Here is a 24,149-nt window from a genome sequence, read left to right as displayed (position 1 = left end):
CACATGGGACCATGAATGTACATAAAACAAACATTGCCTGAATGGATGCTCTGCAACATTTGACTGTATAAACAACAACAGCAACAACAATCCTCTGGCATTGAGTTGATCTTACCCCTAGCAACTCTATGTAGGGTGAGACTGTTAATTTCTACAGGAACAGACAGCTTCATCTTTCTCCTGATGAGTGGCTGGTGGGTGTGAAATGTCGACTTCTTGGTTAACAGCCCAATGCCTAACCCACAGGACTCCTTCATGACTGTATAAACCCAAACCAAGCTTATCATTAAGTTGAACTGGACTTCAGAGGCCCTACAGGGTACAACTGCCCCTGTGGTTTCTGAGAGTGTAGCTCTTCATGGGAGTTGAAAGCCTCATTGACCTGCTGCAGAGTGGCTGGTAGTTTTGAACTACTGACTTTGCCTTTAAGAGTCCAATGCAAAACTATGCCACTATGCCACGTGGGCACCTGCATGATTGCATAGGGCAGCACGTAAAAAGCTGCCTTAAAAAAAAAGAGCTAGAAATAAAATGTTTGCATTTTGTCAGCTTAGATACAATTGTAAGTAACATTACTTTTGAGGAACACAAAGTTAAATCTGATGTTACGGAAACAGAGGATCATTCTTTTATGAGGTGACAGTATAATCAAGTACCTGACTCAAAGGAAAAGATACAGTTGGTACAAGTGAAATTACCTGAAGAAAGTCACGAAGAACTGTACCAGGTCCATAAAATTGCTGTGCTGGGAGAAGGCAATCTGCAGGAAAAAAACACAGTGTGATGCCAGAGGCCAAGAAATAGCTCACTAATGCAGCCTTTGCACTCCAAGGGTTCAATTGGAAAACATACTGCACAGCTTAAAGAAGACATGACAGAAGTTATTTCAAGGAAAAGGGCCCTACATCTTTACTTTCAACTCAAATTTTTGGGAGTGGTGTCCTTAATGGCAAGCCCAAGAGTTAACCCAGGCTACCTCTGCGGCTCCACCAACCCCCCCCCCCCTCAAATCTAATTAAAGTTCTTTTAGCCTGATGTTTAAGGCCCAGCTCTGCTGTGAATTCCTACCGTCAGTCAATTTGCCAACCACCTTCCTGCCTTCGTCGCAGACAAAATGCCCTCCCTGTTTGCTTTCAAATTCCACTTCTTGGATTCACCTAAAGGCAAGGAGTCTCATTCTGTACCTGAAGTTTGGCTACCTTGAGTATCATTTGGTAGTCAATATTCTATCAGTTGTAATTTAACTTTCCTGTTAATTGTCTTCATACTAAAATGATTAAAAAAAAATACCCAGCATCATGTATTTCATCAAATCAAAATCACCAGGGACTTTATAAAAGAGATAATGTTTTATGTAGTCAGGAAAAAAGAAACAAATGCTGCCAATTAAATTATGACAAAACTTTTAAAAGATACATGATGATTTCAGAGAACAAAAGAATATGAAAAACTGTGCACTTTGGAACTTGTTAAATATAGTAACTATGTCCTCATTGTAGGGAGCCCTGGTGCCACAGTGGATTACGAGTTGGGCTCCTAACCACAAGATCAGTAGTTTGAAACCACCAGCTGCTCCCTGGGAGAAAGATGAGGCCTTCTGCTCCCATAAGCAGTTACAGTCTTGTAAAACCACAGGGGCAGTCCTACCCTGTCCTATATAGTTGCAAGGAGTTGGATTAAACCCGATGGTAGTTGAGCTTGGTTTTGCCCTTATTGTCACCAAGAATTAGGGGAGCTTCAAAAATTTGCAGAAAAATTCCATTATCTTTCAATTCCCCTTTCTGAAACCCCGTGCATGTATAGCATTAGCCAGATTCCATGAAGAGCTGGCTGCTTTCAGGAAACATAGCCCACCCTGGACAAGTGATGGCAATATAAATGAAACCAAATGATGGCAATGCAAATGAATAATGTGAGCTTCCTGATCTTGCTATCATTGCAACAAGTCCCATCTTATGGAAGTGAAGAAAGTACAATGAGCCAGTACTCTCTTTACAGACCAACTCTCAAAGAACCACAAGGGGAGGATTTTGTTGTCTGCCCTTCTGATGGGCTCATTTTCTTTTTGGCGTTCCATAAATAAGTGGCCAGGACTAACTGTGCCATAAAATATGGAGCATGGAGTGTGGTGACGCTTTTGGGTCCTCTCTATACAGCCATTATTTACAATCACCAAAAAAGTTACACATGTTTCACATAAACACACATTCTTTGATTTTCTCTCATCACAGTGGTTTTCGATAGTTCCAAGGGAGAAAGCTCCTGGAGAGAAGTACAGTTGCAGCCACAGCCCTCATATAATAGGTTTCTAATCAGATCAGAATGACCAAGGTAACAGTGAGTTGATTGGCTTCCAGGGAGAAAGAGGAGGTGTCTGCTCCCACAAAGATTGATCATCTCAGAAACCCTAAAGGCACTTCTACACAGTTCTAGTCACTATGGTTTGAAATCGCTCAGTGGCAGTGGGTAAGAGGACCAGAGAAGGACAATTGTGATTATAGCCGAGGAAACCCTATGGGGCAGTCTTTCTATCAATAAAGGGCTGTTATCAGTCAGAATCGACTTAATGGCAAATAAACAAAATTTCTACTTTAAATCGTTCCAAATAGATCTGATTCTAATGAAAGTTTCAGACTTTGTTTTTATTTCAGACCTACAATGTTTTAGCTACCATTCTAAAAGAAAAAGTTATTCCTATAGAGCAAAGTTTTTCCCTAACTCATTTGATGATATAACACATGACCTGATCTGATAGGAGGCTATTCAGTCTATTATCCCAGTATAAAACCATATCTTCTGCAGAAAAAGCCTCATCTTTCTCCTATGAACGAAAGGTGGGTTTGAACCAGTGACCTGTAATTAACAGCCCACTGGGTTACTTTTGGGCATGTCAGAATAATAAATAAATAAATAAAACCAGAATAATTCTAAACTCAGAAGGCCAGCGATCTGAGGGATTTTGGACAGGAGATGGTAGATTTACCCTTTGCAAGCACGAACACCGGGCTTTGGTCAAACAAGAGTTTTCAGTTTGCTGTACTGATGTTCTTGATGTTTCAGTTGCTGGATGACTGTCCTGCCACCTGCAGTGTGGGCCCTCTCCGTCCTTCATGTCCAGCCCAAACACTTCGTCCTCATTGAGCAAATCAGTGTTTGCGTTCTGCATGCTCCCAGAACCCCACCCACTCCCTTTTCAGGGCATACAATCATCAGATAACCTTACCCTACTTTACCCTATCCCAGAGAAAAGGATTCCTGTATGCTTTTTTTTTTTTTGATTCCTGTATTCTTCTGTCTGTAAAGACACCAGTTGATTACTTTTTCACTGTCGTAAGAGAAAGAAAGAAAAGGCAGTTCCCTACTTGCCACACAAGAGCAGATGGATCTTTAGTTCCAAGAAGTAGGCTGTGGTTCTTCATCTCTGGAGAGCCTGCAACAATCCAAAGTCTAGGCCTTTCTCCTACGGGATTTGTAAGCTCTCTACCACATACCTGTACCTGTCAGTTGCTATAGTGTGGTGGCTTGAGTGTCACTGTGATGCTGGAAGCTACTCAAGCACCAGTCACCCAAAGCTGAGGGTCCACACTAAGAACAGAGGATGAAGAGGCACTAGGCTGTCTGCTTCTGAGGAAATAGCCACCGGAGACCTTCTGAGGAGCCGTGGAGCACTGCCAGGTGTAGCACAGAAGGTGAGCCAGTGAGGTCAGCGGACACTCAAAATATGACTGAGGAAGAACTGCCTTCTCAAAGTAGAGTGAATTGGATAGTGTAAAGCCTTCAGGACCTTAATTTGCTGATGGGGGCATGACTCAAAATGAGAAGAAACTGTAAACATCTAATAATAATTGGAATTTGGAATGTAAAAAGTCTGGATCTAGCAAAATGCGAAGTCATCAAACATAAAATGGAATGCATAAAGTTCGATGAAGTAGGCATTTGGGAGCTGAAATGGACTGGTCCCGGGCATTATGATTCAGACAATTGTATGACTTACTATGCCAGAACAATACATGCAAGAAGAATGGGGGCACCTCTATCATCCAAGATCTTCTTAAGTTATAATGCTTTCTGAGATAGGATAATACATATCTACATACAAGGAAATCCAGTCAATATGACTATTACTCAAATTCATACACCAACCACAAGAGTTAGTAAAGAAGAAATCGAAGAATTTTACCAATGTCTTCAGTCTAAAATTGATCAAACATGTAATCAAAATGCACTGATAATTATTGGTGATTGGAATGCAGATGTTAGAAATAAGGAGGAAGGAAAATGAGTTGGGCAAGAGGGCCTTGGTGATAGAAATGAAGCTTTTTGCAAGGCTAACAACTTCTTCATTGCAAATAGCTCTCTTCAACAATACAAAAGGCAGCTACACAAATGGACTTCCCTAGATGGAACCCACAGAAATTAAATTGATTATATCTGTGGAAAGATACAATGGAGACGCTCCATATCAGTAGCTAAAACAAGGCCAGCAGCTGACTGTGGATGAGACCATCAATTGCACATGCCTAGAACAGCACTTGAAGCACTTGCTGACAAGGGTCAAGAATTGCTGCCTTCACTATGGATTACAACTCAATACAATGAAAACAAAGCCCCTCACAACCAATACGTGATATTATCATAAACAGATAAATGCCTAAGGATTTCAAGTTGTCAAGGGTTTCATCTTGCTTGGATCCACGATGAATGCTCATAGATGCAGCAGTCAGACATCAACAGATGCATTACATAGAGTAAATCTGCTGCACCTAATTTCTTTAAAGTGTTGAAAAGCAAAGATGGTATTTTGAAGACTGGGGTGCACTTGACCCAAACTGTGGTCTTGTTACTTGTCTACTATACATGTGAAAGTTTGACACTGAATACGGAAGACCAAAGAAGAACTGATGCATTGGAATGACGGTGCTGGCGAAGAATACCGAAAGTACCGCGGACTGCCAGAGGAACACACAGATCTGTCTTGGAAGCAGTAAAACCAGAATGCTCCATGGAAACAAGGACGGACAGACTTCCTTCATCTCAAGTACTCTGGACATGTTGTCCGAAGAAATCGTTTCCTGGAAAGGGGCATCATGTGCGATAGAGGCACACTGAAAGAGCGGAAAGCTTTCAACAAGGTGGACTGACACAGTGGCTACAACAACAGGCTCAAACATAAGGACAATTGTGAGGAAGGCACAGAACTGGGTAATGTTTTGTTCTGTTGTGCACAGGGTTACTATGAGTCAGAAATCGACTTAGTGGGACCTACACCCAACAATTCCAATAACACCACCAGGTGATTCTAGGTGTTCTCAGGCCACAGTTAAGGGAACATTGAATTAAGGAATTATTTTTAAAATCTCTTTTCTCTTTCCTTCCCCTGAACAATTTCTTCAGCATTTCAGAAATGGCTCTGAACTTGGAAGGCTTGGTCCCATTAGAAATGGGTGAGATTCTTCCTCTGGAAAAGAATTTAGGAGAGAGGAGAGAGCTTCGAAACAATGAATGGTGTGGCTCAATCCCATGGAGTGTCTCCATGAGATTGGGAAGGGTATGGAGAAGAGGCTTTGAAGTTGTTGAAAGTGCTGGGCAATGTGGGGTGACCTAATGGCTGTGGAGGTCAAGGTGAGAACAAGGATGTGCTAAAGGGTCACCCAGGTACTCTTCTCTGTGGGGTTTCTATGGAAGATTTTAAAAATCATCAGGAGCTCATATAGTTTTATCACAATCCGTACATCCATCCATTGTGTCAAGTACATTTGTACATATGTATATATTTCATGTTTTATACTGACTGCTGTCTCCCTTCACCCACTTTCCTGTTGTCTGTCCCCCTGGGAGGGGGTTCTATGTAGATCATTGTGATTGGTGCCCCCTTTCTCCTCCCACCTCTCCCTTCCCCTTCCCCTCCTGGTATCGCTACTCTCATTTGTGGTCCTTAGGGGATATCTGTCCTGGATTCCCTGTGTTTCCAGCTCTTATCTGCACCAGTGCATATGCTCTGGTCTAGCCGAATTTGTAAGGTAGAACCGAGGCCATGAAAGTGGGGAGTGGGGGAAGGAGGTGAAGGAAGCATTAAAGAACTAGAGGAAAGTTGTATGTTTCATCAGTGCTATAGTGCACCCTGACTGGCTCATCTCTTCCCTGTGACCCTTCTGTAAGGAGATGTCCAACTGTCTACAGATGGGCTTTGGGTCTCCACTCGCACTCCTCATTCACGCTGATGTGATTTTTTTGGTTCTGGGTCTTTGATGCCTAATACCTGATCCCATCAACACCTCAAGATCACATAGGCTGGTGTGCTTCTTCCATGTGGGCTTTGTTGCTTCTGAGTTAGATGGATACTTGTTTATCTTCAAGCCTTTAAGACCCCAGACACTATCTCTTTTGATAGCCGGGCACCATCAGCTTTATTCACATTTGCTTTTGGACCCACTTTGTTTTCAGCATGTCGGGAAGCTGAGCATCACGAATGCCAGGTTATTAGAACAAAGTGTTCTTGCATTGAGGGAGTACTTGAGTAGAGGCCCAATTTCGGTCTTTAATTCTTAAAATATAAATGTACGTACATACATCTATTTCCCTATTGTCGATATATTTACATACGTATATACCTGTATTTAGACCTCTATAAATGTCCTTTGCCTCCTGGGTCTTTCCTCTATTTCCTTTTACCTTCCTCTTGTCCCACCATCATTTGCATAAGGTTTCTAACTGAACCCCTGACTCGGCCTGCTTCCTTCCAACCTACTCTTCCAACTGCTGCTGCCAGAGAGGTCTTTCCAAAAGACTGATCTTTGGTCACCTCCCTGTTTAAAACATTTAAACCCAGTGGGTTTTGGGCGACAGGGCAAACCCCTGCAGCTGAGAGTCCCAGGCTCTTCATGCCACCTCTGCCCCACTTTGCAGCTTTTTGCTCGAAAGTATTGTCACCTCAGCTATACTTGGGTATTTTCTTTTCTTCTGAAAGTTCATGTTGTTGTTAATATGCCTGCCAAGCATACACCAATCCTAGCGTTCCTACATGCACAGCCAGTGACACCGATTGCACTGAATCACACCATTCTCCCCTCTTCCGAGTCATCCTCCCTCATAAAGTGACTGCCTCTTAATGCTCCTACCTAATGGTTCAAGCTGTGGCTTTCAGTTTGAGCCCACATGTTGTTCTTAAAGGTGCACAGTACTCAGGGCAGACTTTAGGAGATATGTTTGGTTTAAAAGTCATCTGATGGCATTAGTTTCAGGGGTTCATTCAGCCTCATGGCTTCGGAAAACAGAGAGTCCTTGAAAGTATGAAACTATGTTCCACATTTCTCCTTTGTTTCCCCTTTCTGGCATCTTTGATGTAAATATTCAATAGGCAGGCATCATCCTGTTCTTCTGGGGAGTAACTGCTAGTGGGTGTGGGGTTTCTTTTGTGGGGGAGAGGGAGATGAAAAAATAGGGTGATGCTGGTATAACCCTGTGAGTACACCACCACCACCACCACCACCACCACCAAGTGGTACAGCAATAAAACCCACCGTGAATTGTGTCGTTTAAATGAGTGCATTTTACGGCGTGTGGGCTGCATCTCAATAAAGCCATCTGAATAAATAGCATATCTGCGAGGAAAAGTGTATCCGAGGTAATGGAAACTTCACCAATCCCTTGCTCAGGTACAGCAACTCAGCTAGCACCAATAAACAGAAGCCCCATATCTACATGAAGGTCCAGCTCTCAAGACTTACTCTGTTACTCTGCTTGTGAACACTGGCTTCTTACATAAATAGCAGAAGAAGCACGCAGCCTAGAGAAGGCTGTAATATTAGCTCCACATTACAATAACAAGCTCTGGTGCAGAGCCAGTACCAGGCCAGGATTCCAGCCCCACCACCCACCTTCTCACCTCACACACAGACCCTGCCTGTCCATTTCTGTCTGAAATACCAATTCCTCCAAGCAGGGGCCAGGCTGAAGCCTGCTGAGCCCCTGCTTCCGGGGGCAGGGGGGACTGCGAGCACAGCTTACAGAAGAGCAGGCTGAGGGCAGGAGGGCTCATCCACAAAAGCAACCGACCAGAAAATAGGCACAGCTGTCCCCAACACACCCACTACCCTCCTACACACAGGCCTTTTCAGTCTGAGTGGTGGTTGGTTTGTTTTTATAAAACTGCATCTACTAAGATTTTTATAGTGAGTTTCTAATTCCCTTGGTCAGCAGTTATAGGTTTTGATCTGTTCCTAATTATAGAAAAGAATCCTGGGATGGATTTAGAGTAAAGGAACTAAAGTTTAACATTACCAACGTTTAAAGCACACGGTTTACATGAATTTCCGAGTCCAGATTTCAGTTTCCTGTTACTTTGCTTTAGAGCAAAGGCAAAAAGGCTTTTGTCTGCACTGAAAGGCTGATGGAAATAGAACAGAACGGTCTACATCGTACCATTTAGGTATTTTTCAACTCTCCCCCTTTAAGAAAGTCTCTACGGTTTGGCCCTGAATTGGTACCGTGTGTGTGTGTGCGTGTACATGAGCTAACCTCCGTGTGTGTGTGTGTGTGTGTGTGTACATGAGCTAACTTCCATCAAGAAAAGCTAAGTTCTGGGGAAGCAATAAAGAAATGTGTAGCCCCCTTTGTTCAGACTACCCTTGCCTCCGCCCCCCCCCCCCCCAGCACACGTCCCCTCACAGCACCAGTGCCACCTGGTCTCCTGTGAGGACCCCGAGCACACACCACGCCGCAGGGCCTGTCACACTGCTGGTGAACACAACCGCGATTTGCACAGCAGAGCAACACGGCACATTTCCAAAGCACTTACCTGCCTGTTCAAGGACAGCTTGGCAAACTAATCGGTGAGCACGCCATGGTTTACTTTCCAAAGTGCTCCTGAATGCAGCTTTCATAAGTGAGTCTGATTCAAGTTAGTGATCCAGCCCAGGGAAAACGCACCAGAAGCCAGGTAGAAGACCAACCACTCTTTGATTCCTGCAGTTACGGTGACTACTTTTCTAGAGAAAGTTTGGGGGCAGAGATCCCTCGCAAGGAAAGGCTCTACAAGCATTCCAGTGACTTTCAGAGGGTGGAGCAACAGGGCACTGGGAGGGAAAACTAGCACTTGGCATTGGCACCAGCCCGGCTATCTACAGCACAAAAGCCTGTTCATGTGCACAGAGCCCTCTTTCCAAATGGGGAAAACATCAGCGGCCCAAGTCAAGATTTTCAAAAAGCTTCGCACAAGTATCGATCTTTTTGGAGCTAGAAGCAGCAAAGCCTAAAGTTCCATTGATAAAAATAATGATGTCCACATCAGTATGAAAACATGCTCCACATAAACACGCTAATAACTTATATTTATGAGAGCTCCAGCCAATTCCTTTGCAGAAAAAGAATCCAACGAGCTGAAATGAATGATACCTTGGCTATTAGGCGACACTGAATCGTACTGACTACAGCCTGGAGCCCAATTTCTCTGGAACTCAAAAAATAACCAAAATGTCCACAAAGCCTACCCCAAATATAGCCACGTCAGGCAGAGTTCTAAGATGAACTTCAAATCCCCACCCCATGTGCACACTCCCCAGGAGTATGGCGGGGCTGGCCTCATCAAGTGAGCCATTTCAAAAGCAGGCCGAGAGATCAGAAGCAGAAGATGTCAGAGAGACTTGACGTGGCAACAGATGTTCTCCAACTGGCCTTGAAGGAGCCATCCACTGCAGTGGTGGGAGCTTCAGGCAGGGACCAGCTGGCAGCCTCTAGTGCGGAGATGGCACCGATGCCAACCAAAAATGCAAGAGTAGACCTCGGAACTACAATGGCAAGACACTGACTTCTGCTAACAAGCAGTGTTCTTGGAAGAGGACCCTGGGCCCCAGATAGGATCACAGGCTGGCTATACCTTGCTTTCAGCTTGAAGCCTGAGCTGAGGGCTCTTGTTGAGCTCTGGTCAGACTCCTGACTTACAGACTTGGTCGCAGTCAGAGGGTTTGTTTTAAGCTGCCAAGTTCTGGTCATTCGTTCATGCAGCCGTAGAAAACTAATGCACAGCTTGTTTCTCCAAAGGGATTTTGAGAACAGTTGTGGGAGTCACTTGGGGTGCTTATCTCTGAATTGTAAGTCCCACAAAAAACATGGAAAAAAGCAACACACTGCATGAGTGTCAGGAGCCTCACCTTTACAACACATAATACACACCATTAAGGGAGATCTTAAGTGCATGGGATGAGTTATTTCATCAGACCCTCTTTGATAACACACTGGTATGTACAGTAAGTTGGTTGTACCAGGAAAGACAAACGGGCTAGACAAGATTGAAGTCAATGACCACAGAGGCAAAGGCACGGTTGGCTGGAACACAAGTCTGTGAGCCTAGCTCGTGACTCAGAAGCGGCTGCTTCTAAGAAAATCATTCACATGTGAAATGCCTGCACACTCTGAAGGGGTGAACACAAACATCTTAGCTCTCTAGTGCTGTTAGAAGTACCACAAGTGGGAGGCTTTAACAAACAAATGGATTTCTCACAGTTCAGGAGGCTAGAACACAGGTTCTAGGGGAAGGCGTTCGTTCTCTCCGTCTGCTCCAGGGGAAGGTCTCTGTCTCTGCAGGGTCTGCTTCTTCCTGGTGCCTCTGAGATCTCTATGTGCCTTGGCATCTAGCTTACCTCGTCTCTGTTTCTCTCGATTCCTTGTTTAACCTTTTGTATCTCAAGACAACGCATTTCCAAACGGGACAATTCCCACTTGCATAGAGGTTAGGATTTACAGCACATACTTTGGGTGGACATTCTTCAGTCCTTAACAACAGGCAATCTAACTTCCTAAGTGTTTATATTATTAGGAGTGACCAGAGAAAAAAAGCATCAAATATGGCAGGGATAGTTTGGGGCCAAGGTATAGTGGAGAAGGGTGTGAGAGAAAAATGTTTGTTTAATTACCATTTCTTCCTTAAGTAATCTTCCTGCATTTTCTTAAAAATCTATCATGCCGCTCCCCCCAAATCTACCATGCATGGTAAGGCATTTTTTGGTTATGACTCCTAAATGTGATATTTTTAAACATTAAACAAATTATAGGTCTAAGAAGCTTGCTTGCATTCCCCCCCACCTAGATTTCTCATAAGCCTTACCAGTAAGTGAACAGACCAAAGGACAAGAACTCTGGAGAATATATTTTTTAACATGTGCATACAAAGTTTGACAAAGAAAAAAGGGGGCCATGGGTCAAAACCTATGTTTACCATTCTAATGTGTGGTCTTTCTAAGTGTCCCTGAGCAAGATTCTCAAGTAGAGACATGAACACCATGGCAGGTACCACTGGATGGATAGCCTCAAGTGTCTATTATAAGATTTTTCCAAGAAAAGAAAAATTGATGGTCACCTAAAATAAAGACCACATTTCTTAGTTGTCCTTGCCACCAGATGTAGTCGTGTGACTAAGCTCTGACCAAGAGAATGTAAATAAACAGAAGTAACTTTGAGGTATCTAGGACAGACCCATTGCTCCGTCCCCTTCATTGAATCTTTCAAGCAGAGGACAGCTAGACCAGAGGAGAGATTTCTACAGATGAGTGGTGAAGTAGTACACAGCACGAAGCTGGTTTGGAAGGTTTGGGGAAACAAAGTACTCATTCACGCCTGGGATTGCCAATCCTTAGACTCTTGTGAGGGAGAAATACCCTCGCGAGTAAGTAAAGCCATGTTATTATTGGTTCCTATTGCTCACTCTCAAACCCATGATTAGCTGACATAGTGACAAATTACTGAGGTCAGCAGTAAGAAAACAGTCAGAAACAGAGTACATGGAACATCAAGAGACCAAATGCAGACAAGGTATGATAGGTTTTGGGCAGTAGAGCTAACAGAAGGAAATAACAGGAATGCTAGATAAAATATGCTGGACATTCTAAAAATCTACCTGATCTACTCTGAAAATAATAAACCCAAGGCAAAATTCAAGAGAGAGGACAGGAACTATTTCAGATAAGCCTAAGATTCATCCAACCCAATAGTGATTGGATGACGGCACACCACTTGGGGGAGAGAAAAAGAAAACCTATCACCCAGTGAGTCCACATTCAAGTGATGTCTAGACAGAGACTCTGAGATAAAACTAGGATGCAAAAGATACAAGGGCTCTCAGGTTAAAAAAAAAGGGAAATAATAGTGCATGTGCTGGAGGGAGTGTCGGCTAAAAATGGATTAGCAAAGACTTCGGTACTGCACTACACCTATAGATCAATTTGGGAAGATTTTGTTATGTTGATTCTCCTCTAATTAACGAACATGGTAGGACTACTTGTGCATGTCTTCTCTGATTTCTTTAATCAGTGTACGTTCACCTTGTTTATGCTCTGCTAGATTTGCAGTGACTCGTTTTCTGTGATGGAAGATAAAGGCGATGCTCTTCATGTCAGTCTCTGCAGCACACTGGTTGTTGGATACGGAAAGGCTATGGGGTTTTCTGTGCCGATTCTGTGTCCTGTGACTGCGTGGAACTCTTTCCACACTCAGCGTTACCCTGGTTACATGCGTGCTTACTTCACTTCTACCCACCTTGCTGACCCCAGAACTGAAACTCTTTTGTGTGGTCCTACTTATTTTTTAAATGGCAGACAAAGCACAAAAACACCTCTAACAATTACCTTTGTTACAGCTACTTGCTTTTAAATGGGCTAATAGTTTGCTTCTAAGAGGTTCAAGTCAATCCCACAATAATCTTCTTCATGCTATTTATGTGCTCAGTTGGACTCCCCTTGCACAGAGACCACCAAGACAAACTACACTGTACATCTCACTTGCTACATGTTGCACATGAGAGAATTTCCTTTTCACTACAGAGCTTGGACCACTTTTGCAAGTATGAGGCCCCAAACCACTTCTTACCTGAATTTTGATGGGCCAGGTGAAATTGCTGACATAAACAAAGAAAGTAATGTTGGGGTGGTTGCGAAAATCAAACTTCTCATTAGAAAAGCTATCTTTGTACTCCTTAATGCTGGTTTTGGAGACAACGGGCATCTCTTCTCCAGCTTGGGTCCCAGCTGTTGGAAAGAAGAGAATTAAAAAGAAGAGATTTATTTGTGTCTGTGCATGGTGTCTCAAAATCCTGTGGGTTACAGCCTCACTATGCCACCAGAGCACCCTTCATGAAAATATAGACTCCCATTAAACAAGCAGTAAGTGAAACCTTCTGCTAACACTTCAATTCCTTTGTAATTCCACTTTCTATCTGCTTGGCAGGGCTGTAGACCTCCCTCTGTACTAAGGAGACCAACTCACCTCTCACTTCCCAACTGGCAGTGGCCTCAAGCTTCATCAACACGGAGAAGGGGCACGAAGCCCTCCTTTAGTTACCAGCTAAAAGTTAAATTCTGCTCACTCAGGACAGCCACACTCCAAACAGTCCTTCAGCATTCCATAGTCTCCCTCAGTCGGGAATTCTGGTGTCTATGAAGACTCATAAAAGGAATTTTTTTCTCTCTCACATCTGAGTTGAAACCTTTGCCTTTCTCTAAATGCTTTGATAATTTAAACTTTTTGTTAAGTCTCTCCTCACTCTAAATTTCAGAAGATTTTTCAAATTCTACACCGTTTTAAAAGACATTGGAGCGCTAAGGTGCTAACAGCACAAAGGTAATATTTTTGTTTTGCGTCACTCTGAATGATGTGTTTTTATCAGAAGACAGACATCATAGGAACACGTTACTACAATAAAAGTAATACTGAGGATGACCATACTGTTACCCGTGAGAATTTACTGTGTAAGGGTTAGTTACACTGGGCACTTCGCTTTTCATCACATTTAATCCTTGTAACACTCTTCGTGTGAGTGCCAGCGAGCGGGCTCTGGCCTACTGTGACCTTGTGCCCACAGGAACACTGTATGGCCGTGTGCCATCCTCTCTCTCTTTATGGCTGGGCAGTTTTTAACTGTTTTATTTCATAGGCGAAGAAAATGGCTCAGAAAAAGGAAATTGCCTTGCCCCAACAGCACTGTGCTTGTTAACAACAACAGGGTGAATTCAAAGTCAAGTCTGTCTGTCTGTCTGTCTGTCAAACTATGCTTGAATCACTACGGGAGTGCCACCCTTTGTTTCTTCAGTACGTTTTCTGTCAAGCAGGTCTGCTTCAGTGATTCCTGGTAAGATGAACAAGACAGTAAAAGCCGTGCTCTTACAGCCTGATGGAATTCCCAAAGCACAGTTCTCTTACTTAGTAAAATCTCATGTGAATTTACTTGTTTCCATTTCTTGCAACAAAATTCATGTGGGTGTCCACTCCTGAGGCAGGGATGAGGACAATGGGGCGTTAGTGCAGGCAGTCAGGTATGGGCTGTAGTCATGTACTGAGCCCCGTAGCACAGCAAATTTTGGCATGGTAACTTGATTTCACCTGCACTACAAATCTAAGAGCTAATACTGTTGGCCTCACTTGTACAGATAAATAACCTTGAGGTCAAGAGAGGGAAAAGACAGTGGCGAGGGAAAAGACAGTGGCTTAAGGCTTCACAGATCAAGCAGCAAAGGTGGTGTCCAAGCCATCATCTCCCTATCTCCAAAGCCTGCTTCCTCAGCTGCTTTATATTTCTCAACCTAGGACTTCGACTTGGAGAGTCTTCTCTACTAGGTGTGTTTTTACCTGAGAAGCTGGCAGCCCAGGTGATGTTGAGGTTGAAATTTTTGGAGGCATTGATGAACATATCCAAATCCCGGTTTTGCTGGTGAGAGATGCAAATAATTAGAAAATTTATTTGAATAGTTTCTAGACTGAAAAAAAAAATTAACTTTTACTATTCTAAACTTCCTTAATTATCAAATTATCAGTACTTTACAGTAGCTTAAGAGAAATTTATGAAAGCTAGTAAAATTCTCAGCTTTAATACAAGAAACATATGCCAAATAAAATTTATTCACCCTCCCATGAAATTTTACAATTTAGCAAATGCCTAAACCCATGAAGAGTTTTTAAGAAGACTTTCAGTACATCTGTGGCCAACAGCACCACCAGGGCTCCTTCAGTAAAAATCCCAGCCTGGACATTCCTATGGGCTTCTACACTGTCCTGCATGGTGGCTATGAATTAGAATCAACCTGATAATGATGGGATTCCCCCGTCTCCTTTTCTTCATGGATTTATGAAGGGCTAATTGGAAAAACAAGTATATTGGGAGTCAATGCTAGTCTGTGTTTCACATTCTTGTAAAACTTAACACTTGAGACTTTGGGATAGAGTCTAACATTCCCCCCCTGTACTTGTAAAGGTGATCTATGTACTTCACTCTGGAGACTACTGACAAGGTAGTCCACTTCTGTCCACAGCGACCAAGCAATAACCCGTACAACTCGAAATAAACTAAGAAAGCTTTAAAAATCCTACTTCATCGGGTGTAGCCACAAAATTGATAGCTGTATAATAGCGGTCATCTTCCTGGGATAAGCTAAAGGTGAACTGATAGTCAATAAGAAGAGTATCTATGGAGGAAAAAAAGAAAGATCATTTAAAAAACAAAACAGAGCAGCAGGTCTCTAGAGACACAGATTGACTTCCTCAATCTACCCCTTGGTTCACCTCTACCCGAAGCTGTGATGTCTGTCAAAGGAAATCCAATCTGTGAGCAGCATCGTTTTTTTTGAGTCAACCCACCAAGCACTTTGTGTATCATGATCCTTCAGGCTCTAACCTAACTCAACTTGCAAGTATTAACTAGTCTATTACATGCTAGGTATTGCTCAGTGATACAGAAGTAGGAGCTTTGATGTACAGAAAATGTTTGATTGTAGGTCCGGGGCTATATACTTTTGTTATTGAAATAAAGAAATGTCTTAGTATTTGTTTTCCTGTGATTAACGGAGACTTCTTGCGTTCTTGCATTCAGTTTTGCAAACTTCTGCTCCTCCATTACCCACCCTTGGATGAAGACCCAAGAGCCAGAGCCTCAGTCTGCCCAAAGTCACTACATTGATAGAACGAGAGGAGAAGCATTCTTTTCTCAGTTTCCTGCGTCACTTTGTAGAAGTTTGGGGCTATAATCCTTAAATTTTTGGCAGAATTCACTGGTGAAACCATCTGCAGGTGGGCTTTCCTTTGTGGAAAGATTTTAAATTGCTTATTTACTCTGCTTTTCTACTTTTTTCTTGAGTCGGTTTTGACAATCTATGTCTTGCTAAGAATTTGACTAACCTAAGTTGCCTAATTTGTTGAAATGAATTTTTTCATAATATTGCCTTATGAGCTCTGAAAAGTCAGTAATGATGTCCTGCAACACATATCACTCTTAAATCAGGATACAGAAAACAGTAAGTTCATTGAACTATTTTGCTTCTAGAAAAAGAAGAATTGCAAAATCACTTACAATAACATGTTCCTTTGAGAGGGTTGCCCTGGTATCGATTTTCTACTTCACATCTAGAGGTTAAAAAGAGCAAAGAGCATATCTTGTTGCTATTTTATTTTTTAAAAAGCTATATGCATTTAAAAATCAAGTAGAAGCTTCTTTATGAGTTGGTTTAAAAAAAGTTGGTTTTAGGGCAGTATAATTACATTCTTCACTGTGATTCAGATCAGGTGGATTAATGAGTATTTGCATTCATTCTCAATGTGAATCGCTCAGCGGGTCAAGGAATCCAAGATACAAATATAACTGATAAACAATTGCTACAGCACGAGATTTACGCAGTTCCATCAATCTAGACCCCATTTCACACTCTCACTTTTGTTTGAACTAAGGAATCTTCTGGAAGCACAGTTAGAATATTCTTACTTTTCCCCTATGCCACCCTGGATAAAGGGGTCCTATTCTTTAAGTACAAGAAGGCTCAACACCAAGAATCCCTTTAAAAGTAAAAAACAAAAGCAAGCAAACCAACATCTCAACAGTTCTCACCATTCTGGAGGAAATAAAATAAGCCCTAGTCAAAAGAATCACTAACTTTTCTATAAACATTAAACATCAACAAAACCCATTCTCCCAACTCTTAAAGCCATTCAAGCACAGGCGCCGTACAGGAATCAGGGCTCCTTTGCAATGAAATACACGAGAGGACTCTGGGAGGTTTGCGTGGCTGTCATTCACAAGTTGGGTTGAACATCTTTCTCAGTCAAGAAAATTTCCACAGTAATTACTAGTATATGCTTAAGTAAAAAACAAAAAACTGGAAAAGAAAGTCTGTCACATTAGACCTATACCTTATTTCTTTACCCTAACTAAGGCTAAGAGTAAGCAACTCTGTTCTCTTACATTTTTCTCTGCAGAAACTTGGTTCAAAAGTTAAACTTATCTTTGATGAAATCTAATCTTTGATTAGATTTTCATCAGATACTGGCTTTAGGGCAACATGAAGCCAGTAAATACACATGTTGGTATAATATATAAAATGTACATGGAGCCAGTTCCTCCTTAATACCACTATCAATTAGCACATTCACTAGAACTACTACTGTTCTTTCAGAAAAACAAAGCTGGCCAATGATGTAGCTGGCTGTATCAGCTCAGTGTAACAGTACTAAACATGTCCTTTCTCTCTTTAAGTCTCTTCTGGAGTGAATGAACAGACTGAGCCCACGTGTTTTGTGAGGTTTACCTAAGAAGCAAATAGGTATGTATTAACTGAGGATCGACCACTCTCATTTCAACTTACCAGGATACTAAAAGCAATCATTGCTAGCTCCACTGTTGCTAGAAGGAGAATAAGTGGCTCCAAATGGTTGAGTCATTTGCTAAGAGCCCTGTGAAATGAGGCAAAGCAGGGGCTAAAACCCAAGCTGCGCTGATACTGAGCCTGCATCCTTTCTCGACTCTGCTGGCCTAACAGATTGCTGAGGTCCTGCTCACTGGTGAGGACTCTGGACCTTCTAAGGGAAAAGTCTAACAAGCTTAAGTGTGGGTAGTCCAAACCAAAGCAGGGAAGGATGCATAAAAGGCCAGAAGATCATCTCCATGATCAGAGAGCAAAACAAAATGCCGAATAAAAAAACCGTCACCTCACACCAGCTCCTTCATTGTTCGCCTACAGGAAAAGGTGTAGTCTGCTTTGTTGTGACAAAAATCAGAAACTGGGAAACGTCAGTGTCACTAAAACATAAAATGTGGCTTACAAAGCCCTGGAGGAATTACTGGTCATCTGATGACCTCCCCAATTTTGGAGGTGACGAACTTAGCCAGGTGTGCAGTAGAGTGAGCCACATTTCAAATGCAAAGACCAGTGACTCCAGGAGACAAGGCACAGGGTAGAGGATGGTGCTCAGAGTTTAGGCAGGTTCACTGCCCTTTGGCCTTCCTCAGTGATGCAGACAGAGTGAGTCTCGACTCTCTCTCGCTAGACCCAGACCTGGTCCATGGCAGGGGCTTGGGGCATATGGTACTCACAGCTGGCATTCGTCCCCTTTGACACCCTTTGTGGTGCAGAAGCACTTGCCAGTGTTGGTATTGCACAGCGACGCGTGTCCATTGCACTTGCATGCTGGGGAGGAGAGGAACTGTGGTTACATCGGCTTACTACTGCCAGAGCTGCTCTTAAAAACAAATGTGCGAACTTTATCCAAATGGAATGTGACCAGACATTACATTTTTTTAAGTGGGTAACATTTATGTTTTCCAGCTAATGATTTGTCTTAACATAAAGGAACCCAAGTCTTAAAGAAGTTAAAACAAAACAAAAAAAAAAAAAAAAAAGGGAGAAAAAGAGAAGCTGGTTCTCACAGCCATCTGGTGCAATCACCAGCTGTTTTGACCTTTTTGGCAGTCCTGATTTTCACTATCAGATACTGAATTTCATTCCTCCAGTACCTATCTAAGAAGCACCTCCTGTATGTATGCCAGGCACTAGGGGTGGGGATATAGACAGGCCTGGCCTCTGGGAGAGTCTCTGAGGGGAGGGCTGGTCTACTGGCCTCTATTTCCGTTAAGGAGCCTTCTCCTCTAAAATGGCCACCATCCAAATTACACCAGGGCTCAAAACTGGGGTGGAATTCCAAAGGCCAGGGTAGTGCTTCTTCACCTTCATGGAAAACAATTCTTCCCATGTTGCTAGCTTTTTTCAACCCAACTGGAAGTGTGAGCAATGACAAATATTATACTCTAGTTGAAATAAACGAGTCTTCTAGCCAATGTCCTTTTAAATTATACCTTGTTTTTCAGAGAACATAAGTAAGGTATTAGGCTGGGGAAAAGGTGACTTTTATGTCCTGAAGAAGAATGAAAAAACACTAAAGGAAACTTATGAAACAAGTTTAAATCCATGTTGCTCTGTTGACTATGGAGACTCGCAGGGTAGCAAAGTGGTGGCTGGGTTGGATTTAGCCTTCCCTATGCAGCTGCTCTGGAAGTTGGTTCATGCTACTTAACTTTCCTCAGTCTCAGTCTCCTTGTGAATAATGGGGATAATAAGAGTACCTATTTCACCGGGTCCTTGTGAGGATAACAAAATACTACAAGGGCCTTCAAATTGTCTACAGAAAAACGGAATGAAAAGATAATGGAATCTTCCCATAATCTTTCTTTAATATATGATGCCTTGAACATAGTAGGTGTTCAATAAATTGTGACTATTACCAGTACTAAGATTTCTACAATTCCAGGAGGAAAATATGATAGACTTAGTATTAACTCATAGTATTTAAAATGGGCTTTTCTATTGTGAATGGAGGCGTCCTGGTGGCAAAGTGGATTAGGTTTTGAGCTGCTAACCGCAACGCCAGCAGTTCAAATCAATAGCTGGTCTGAAGGACAAAGATGAATTTGTCTGTTCCTGCAAAGGTTTACAATCTAGGAAACCAAAGGAGAGGTTCTTTCCTCCGCTGTAGGGTTGCTATGAGTTGGCAATGAGTTTGGTTTTGGTATTTTGGATCGGGACTTTGAAATAAAATGAATAATGCTGTATGTTCGGAACAACTGTACCAAGTTCCCACAGATGCCATGGAGAGAGGATGTAATTTTTCTGGATGGCAGTTGTAGATCTTAGGGTGATGGCTGCTGGAGGCCCAACCCGACCCATGAGTTAAAGTCAGCATGCACCAGGCCAGGCCCCCCCTAGCCATATCTTGGTGTGAGACCCTGCACGAGGGGATGGGTCTTGGGGGTATTATAAGCACCACTGTCCCACGTGGGAGTCAGCATGATGGATTGCACCTATACCTCACTCAATCATGCTCAGTGATGAAGGGTACTTTCCGAGGAAGGGAAATGATTATACTTTACTTAAGCATGGTGGGAAATGTTGTTACTAGACATGTAGTAATAACTGTCCGCCCTCCTGAGTGCTGACCACGTCCGCACTGCTCTCTACTGTGCCTCTTTCACAGAAGGGAGAAGGGAACCGCAGTGAGGCGCTACAACCGATAGCTAGATTGCTTTCTCTATCCTGTCCCCATCGTGGGGGTTAAAATCTGAAGGACCATATCAAGGAGTTTAAAGAGGGAATTTGGGAGGTGAGCAGAGATTTTCTCGTATTTATCTTTTCTGCTTAGAACTTATGAGGTCGTTCTATTGGACGACTAGTATATTTTTCAATTAGAAATGAGAACAAATCAATTCTGTCCATGGGCATCACTTATCAGTTCTAAAAATTGTAATAGGTTCTAACGATAAAATGACTGATTTCTGGCAGACTTCCATTTGACATGTATGGGGAAACTTGGGACCACTGAAAATCTTCAAAACAGACTAGAAGTATCAGATAAGAATTACAGCATCCAAAACAAAATGACATTTTTCCTCTGAGGTATTCAAGCCAGTGAGAAATACTCAACTCGCCCTGATTTGCAGTCAGGAGACCTGGCTGACAGGACTTACGCTGACATTTTCCTCCGTTGGTGGGGTCACCATAAAAGCCTGAGATGCAGGTCTCGCAGTGCTTGCCTGTGGTCAGGTTTTCACACTTCTCACAGACACTCTGATCGATGCACTTGCTGTGGCCGTTGCACTGGCAAGCTGAAAGAAAAAGAATGTCAAAGGGTCTGTCCCAGGGCAGAATCAGGAGGAGCAAGCACAGTGGGATCTGTTGGTAACTACTTGTTTCTAAACGCAAAGCCATCAAAACTGGCCCCCTCAAAACAAGTTTTAGAAATAAGATCAAAATAACCAAAGAACAGAGGTCAATACTGGGGACCACATGGCAGGGAGTGAATCAGTCTGAATCCCTAGAGCGGGGAGAACCAAGACGGGAACATGACAAATCAGTAATGGGAGCAAAGAAAAGCCACAAAGCCCCCGAGGAACCCCAAAAATACACTTATGATTATGAGGGGCAGTTCCTGGAACCCCCAGGACCATTAGGGAGATAGTCATAAAGGTCACCGGAAAGATCTACTAGAATTATCTTTGCTTTTTGGGGTTTTCTGCCTAGTTATTATTATTTTTCTTTATAAATATTTTTTATTTCTTTTTTTTCCAAATTTTTATTTTCTTTTTGCATTATCTACGTTATTGTTGGTTTGCCTACCTATATAAGAAAAGCACGGGAAGCAAGTCCGAGGAGAAAGCAAGAGGACTGAAGGTTCTGGAGGGGCTTAGGGGAGGAGGAGGCAGTGAGCAAACAATACTATAGACAGGGAACAACTAGGGAATTAAAGTCAACAACGAGAACATACAGATTCTGGGGGTGTTGAAGCAATAGCAGTCTAGCTGAGAGGAATTACTAAGAGGCGGAAGAAGGGCGAGTGTGAAGGTGGGGAAGAAGGAAAGTAAGAGAAAACAGGAAAGAGCTTGGAAGCAAAGCTATGGATAGAGGTACAAACATAGGTGTGCATTCACATAAATATGTTAATTCATAAAAATCGAGGTACTGGCATAGGTACATATATTTTATATGGCAATACATTGAGGAAGTGGGTAGACTTTGGGCCTCTGCTGAAGCTGTGCCTCAACACAAGCACACTTTGTTCCAACAACCTGGCATTCAGGGAAGCTCGCTCTCCCAGCAAAATAGGTGCACAGCAAATGTGGTGCAGAAAACTGATGGTGCTATCAAACAATATAGCGTCTGGGTCTTAAAGGCTTGAAGTTAAATAAGTGGCCATATAGGAGAGAAGCAATAAGTCCACATGGAAGAAGCATACAAGTCTGTGAGATCATGAGGTGTCGATGGGATCAGGCAACAAGCATATTGTTGAGAATTACAGGGGAGTCAGAGCAAAGACCCAAAACTGATCTGTAAACAATGCAACAGGGTGAATTATAGCACAGAAGAAACACACAATGTTTCTCTGGTTCTTTGAGGTTTCCTCACCCTCCACTATCTTGACCCCAATCTTGCCTTTCATGCTAGGCCGGAGCATGTACACAGGTGCAGATAAGAGCTCACAACACATGGAATCCAGGTCAGATAAGCTCCTCGGGGACAGAAATGGAGTAGAGATACCAGGAAGGGGAGGGGAAGGTGGGGAGGGGAGGGGGGAAGACACCGCGGGGGATGGGAGACAGTGGTTGGTATAAGATATGAAAACAGTAATAATTTATAATTTACCAAGGGGTCACAAGAGTGGAATGGGGGGAGGGTATAAAGGGAAGCTGATACCAAGGACTCAAATACAATATAAACGTTTAGAACATAATGTTGGAAACATATGTATAAATAAGCTTGATACAATCGAAATGTGGATTGTTATAAGAGCTGTAAGAGCGCTCAATAAAATGACCTTTAAAAACAAAACCCAAAACATCCAAAACAACTCTCTAGGAAGATCAGAACTATACCACAGCAAGGTGAAGGTTCACGGCAATTAGAAAAATAAATTTTATTGTCATTCACTGTAAAAATGATAAGATGCTCATGAAAGTAAAATTGAAAAATATACAATCCCATCACCCAGAAACCATTTTCATGTTTGCCATGTTTTTCAGCATTTTTTTCTATACATAGTTTTATAGCTGTATAACCTAATCCTTACAAAATTCTAGCTGGCTTTTTTGGGGACACAATGTGACAGGTTCATCCTAAATTTCATGGAAATGTAAAGGATCTAGAATCTTGAAAAATAAGAAAAATGTTGAAGGACTTTGATTTCTCAATTTCAAAACTTTCTACAACATATATCAATCAAAATACTGTAGTACCAACAGGAGACAAAATAGATCAATGGAATAGAATTAAGTAAAAGTCCAGAAATAAATTCTAACTCTTTCAGTCAAGAGATTTTCAATGAATATGCCAAGAGAATTTAGTGATAAAAGAAGTCTGATCATCAAATAGTGCTGGGACATCCATGTATAAAAATATAAATACTGATTCCTTATCTCACACTATACACAAAAATTAGAAATAAGTGATAAATTTACGACACTTTTAAGAGAAAAGGTAGGACTAAATCTTTACTATCTTGAGTCAGGCAATGACTTCTTAGATAAGGCAATAAAAGCACATGAGATGAAACAAAACATCAATAAAGAGAGACTTAATAAATGTAAAACTTTTTGAACTTCAAAAGAAACCATGAAGAAAGGAAAAGAAAATCCAAGTAACAGGAGGAAATACTTGTAAATCACGTATCTAATAAGGTACTTGTATCTTGCATTCTTAAAGAACTCTTAACAATTCAATACTAAAAAATGAAAAACAGTACAATTTAATACCGGGCTAAGACCAAGACAGACATTCCTCAAAATAAACAAATAAATAGATAAAAGACGAACAACAAGATGCCTAACTAGTCATCGGAGAAATCCAAATCAAAACTAGAAAGAGTTATCATTTAGAATGTCTATAATAAAATAGATGGACAATTACAAGTGATGGTAAGGATATGGGTAACATTGTTGCTATCAAAAGATTTAGCGTCTGGGGTCTTAAAGACTTGAAGGTAAACAAGCGGCCATCTAGCTCAGAAGCAACAAAGCCCACATGAAAGAAGCACATCAGCCTGTGCGATCACAAGGTGTCGAAGGGATCAGGTATCAGACACCATCAGAACAAAAAATCATATTGTGAATGATGGGGAGTGTGGGGTGGGGACCCAAAGCCCATCTGTAGGCAACGCAGCCAGGGCTCAGGATAGCAACGATGAAACATACAACTTTCCTCTCGTTCCTGTATATTCCTCCCCACCATCATGATCCCAATTCTACCTTACAAATCTGGCTAGAGGATGTACACAGCTACAGGTAAGAAATCCCTTCAGGACCAGTGGTGAGTGTGGGGATGCCAGGAGGGTGGAGGGAGGGTGGGGTCGAGAGGGAACCA

The 24,149-nt window shown here is 42.3% G+C and overlaps 1 protein-coding gene across 5 annotated transcripts in view; it reads right to left on the bottom strand.

Moving 5' to 3' along the window:
* Window positions 1-24,149, bottom strand: part of ATRN (attractin) — a 145,734-nt gene that overhangs the window by 34,947 nt on the left and 86,638 nt on the right. For all 5 annotated transcript variants that reach the window (XM_075563931.1, XM_075563926.1, XM_075563928.1 and 2 more), the window contains exons 19-25: window positions 20,765-20,902; window positions 18,341-18,434; window positions 16,328-16,380; window positions 15,352-15,446; window positions 14,614-14,692; window positions 12,859-13,016; window positions 699-760 (exon numbers count right to left, since the gene is read on the bottom strand). In XM_075563931.1, coding sequence (XP_075420046.1) covers window positions 699-760; window positions 12,859-13,016; window positions 14,614-14,692; window positions 15,352-15,446; window positions 16,328-16,380; window positions 18,341-18,434; window positions 20,765-20,902 — 679 coding nt within the window. The remainder of the gene's footprint in view (window positions 1-698; window positions 761-12,858; window positions 13,017-14,613; window positions 14,693-15,351; window positions 15,447-16,327; window positions 16,381-18,340; window positions 18,435-20,764; window positions 20,903-24,149) is intronic.

This window comes from Tenrec ecaudatus, chromosome 12, assembly GCF_050624435.1.
Source record: "Tenrec ecaudatus isolate mTenEca1 chromosome 12, mTenEca1.hap1, whole genome shotgun sequence".
Taxonomy (NCBI): domain Eukaryota; kingdom Metazoa; phylum Chordata; class Mammalia; order Afrosoricida; family Tenrecidae; genus Tenrec; species Tenrec ecaudatus.
The sequence above is the reverse complement of the archived record's forward strand: the minus strand, read 5'-3'. Positions and strand labels throughout refer to the sequence as shown.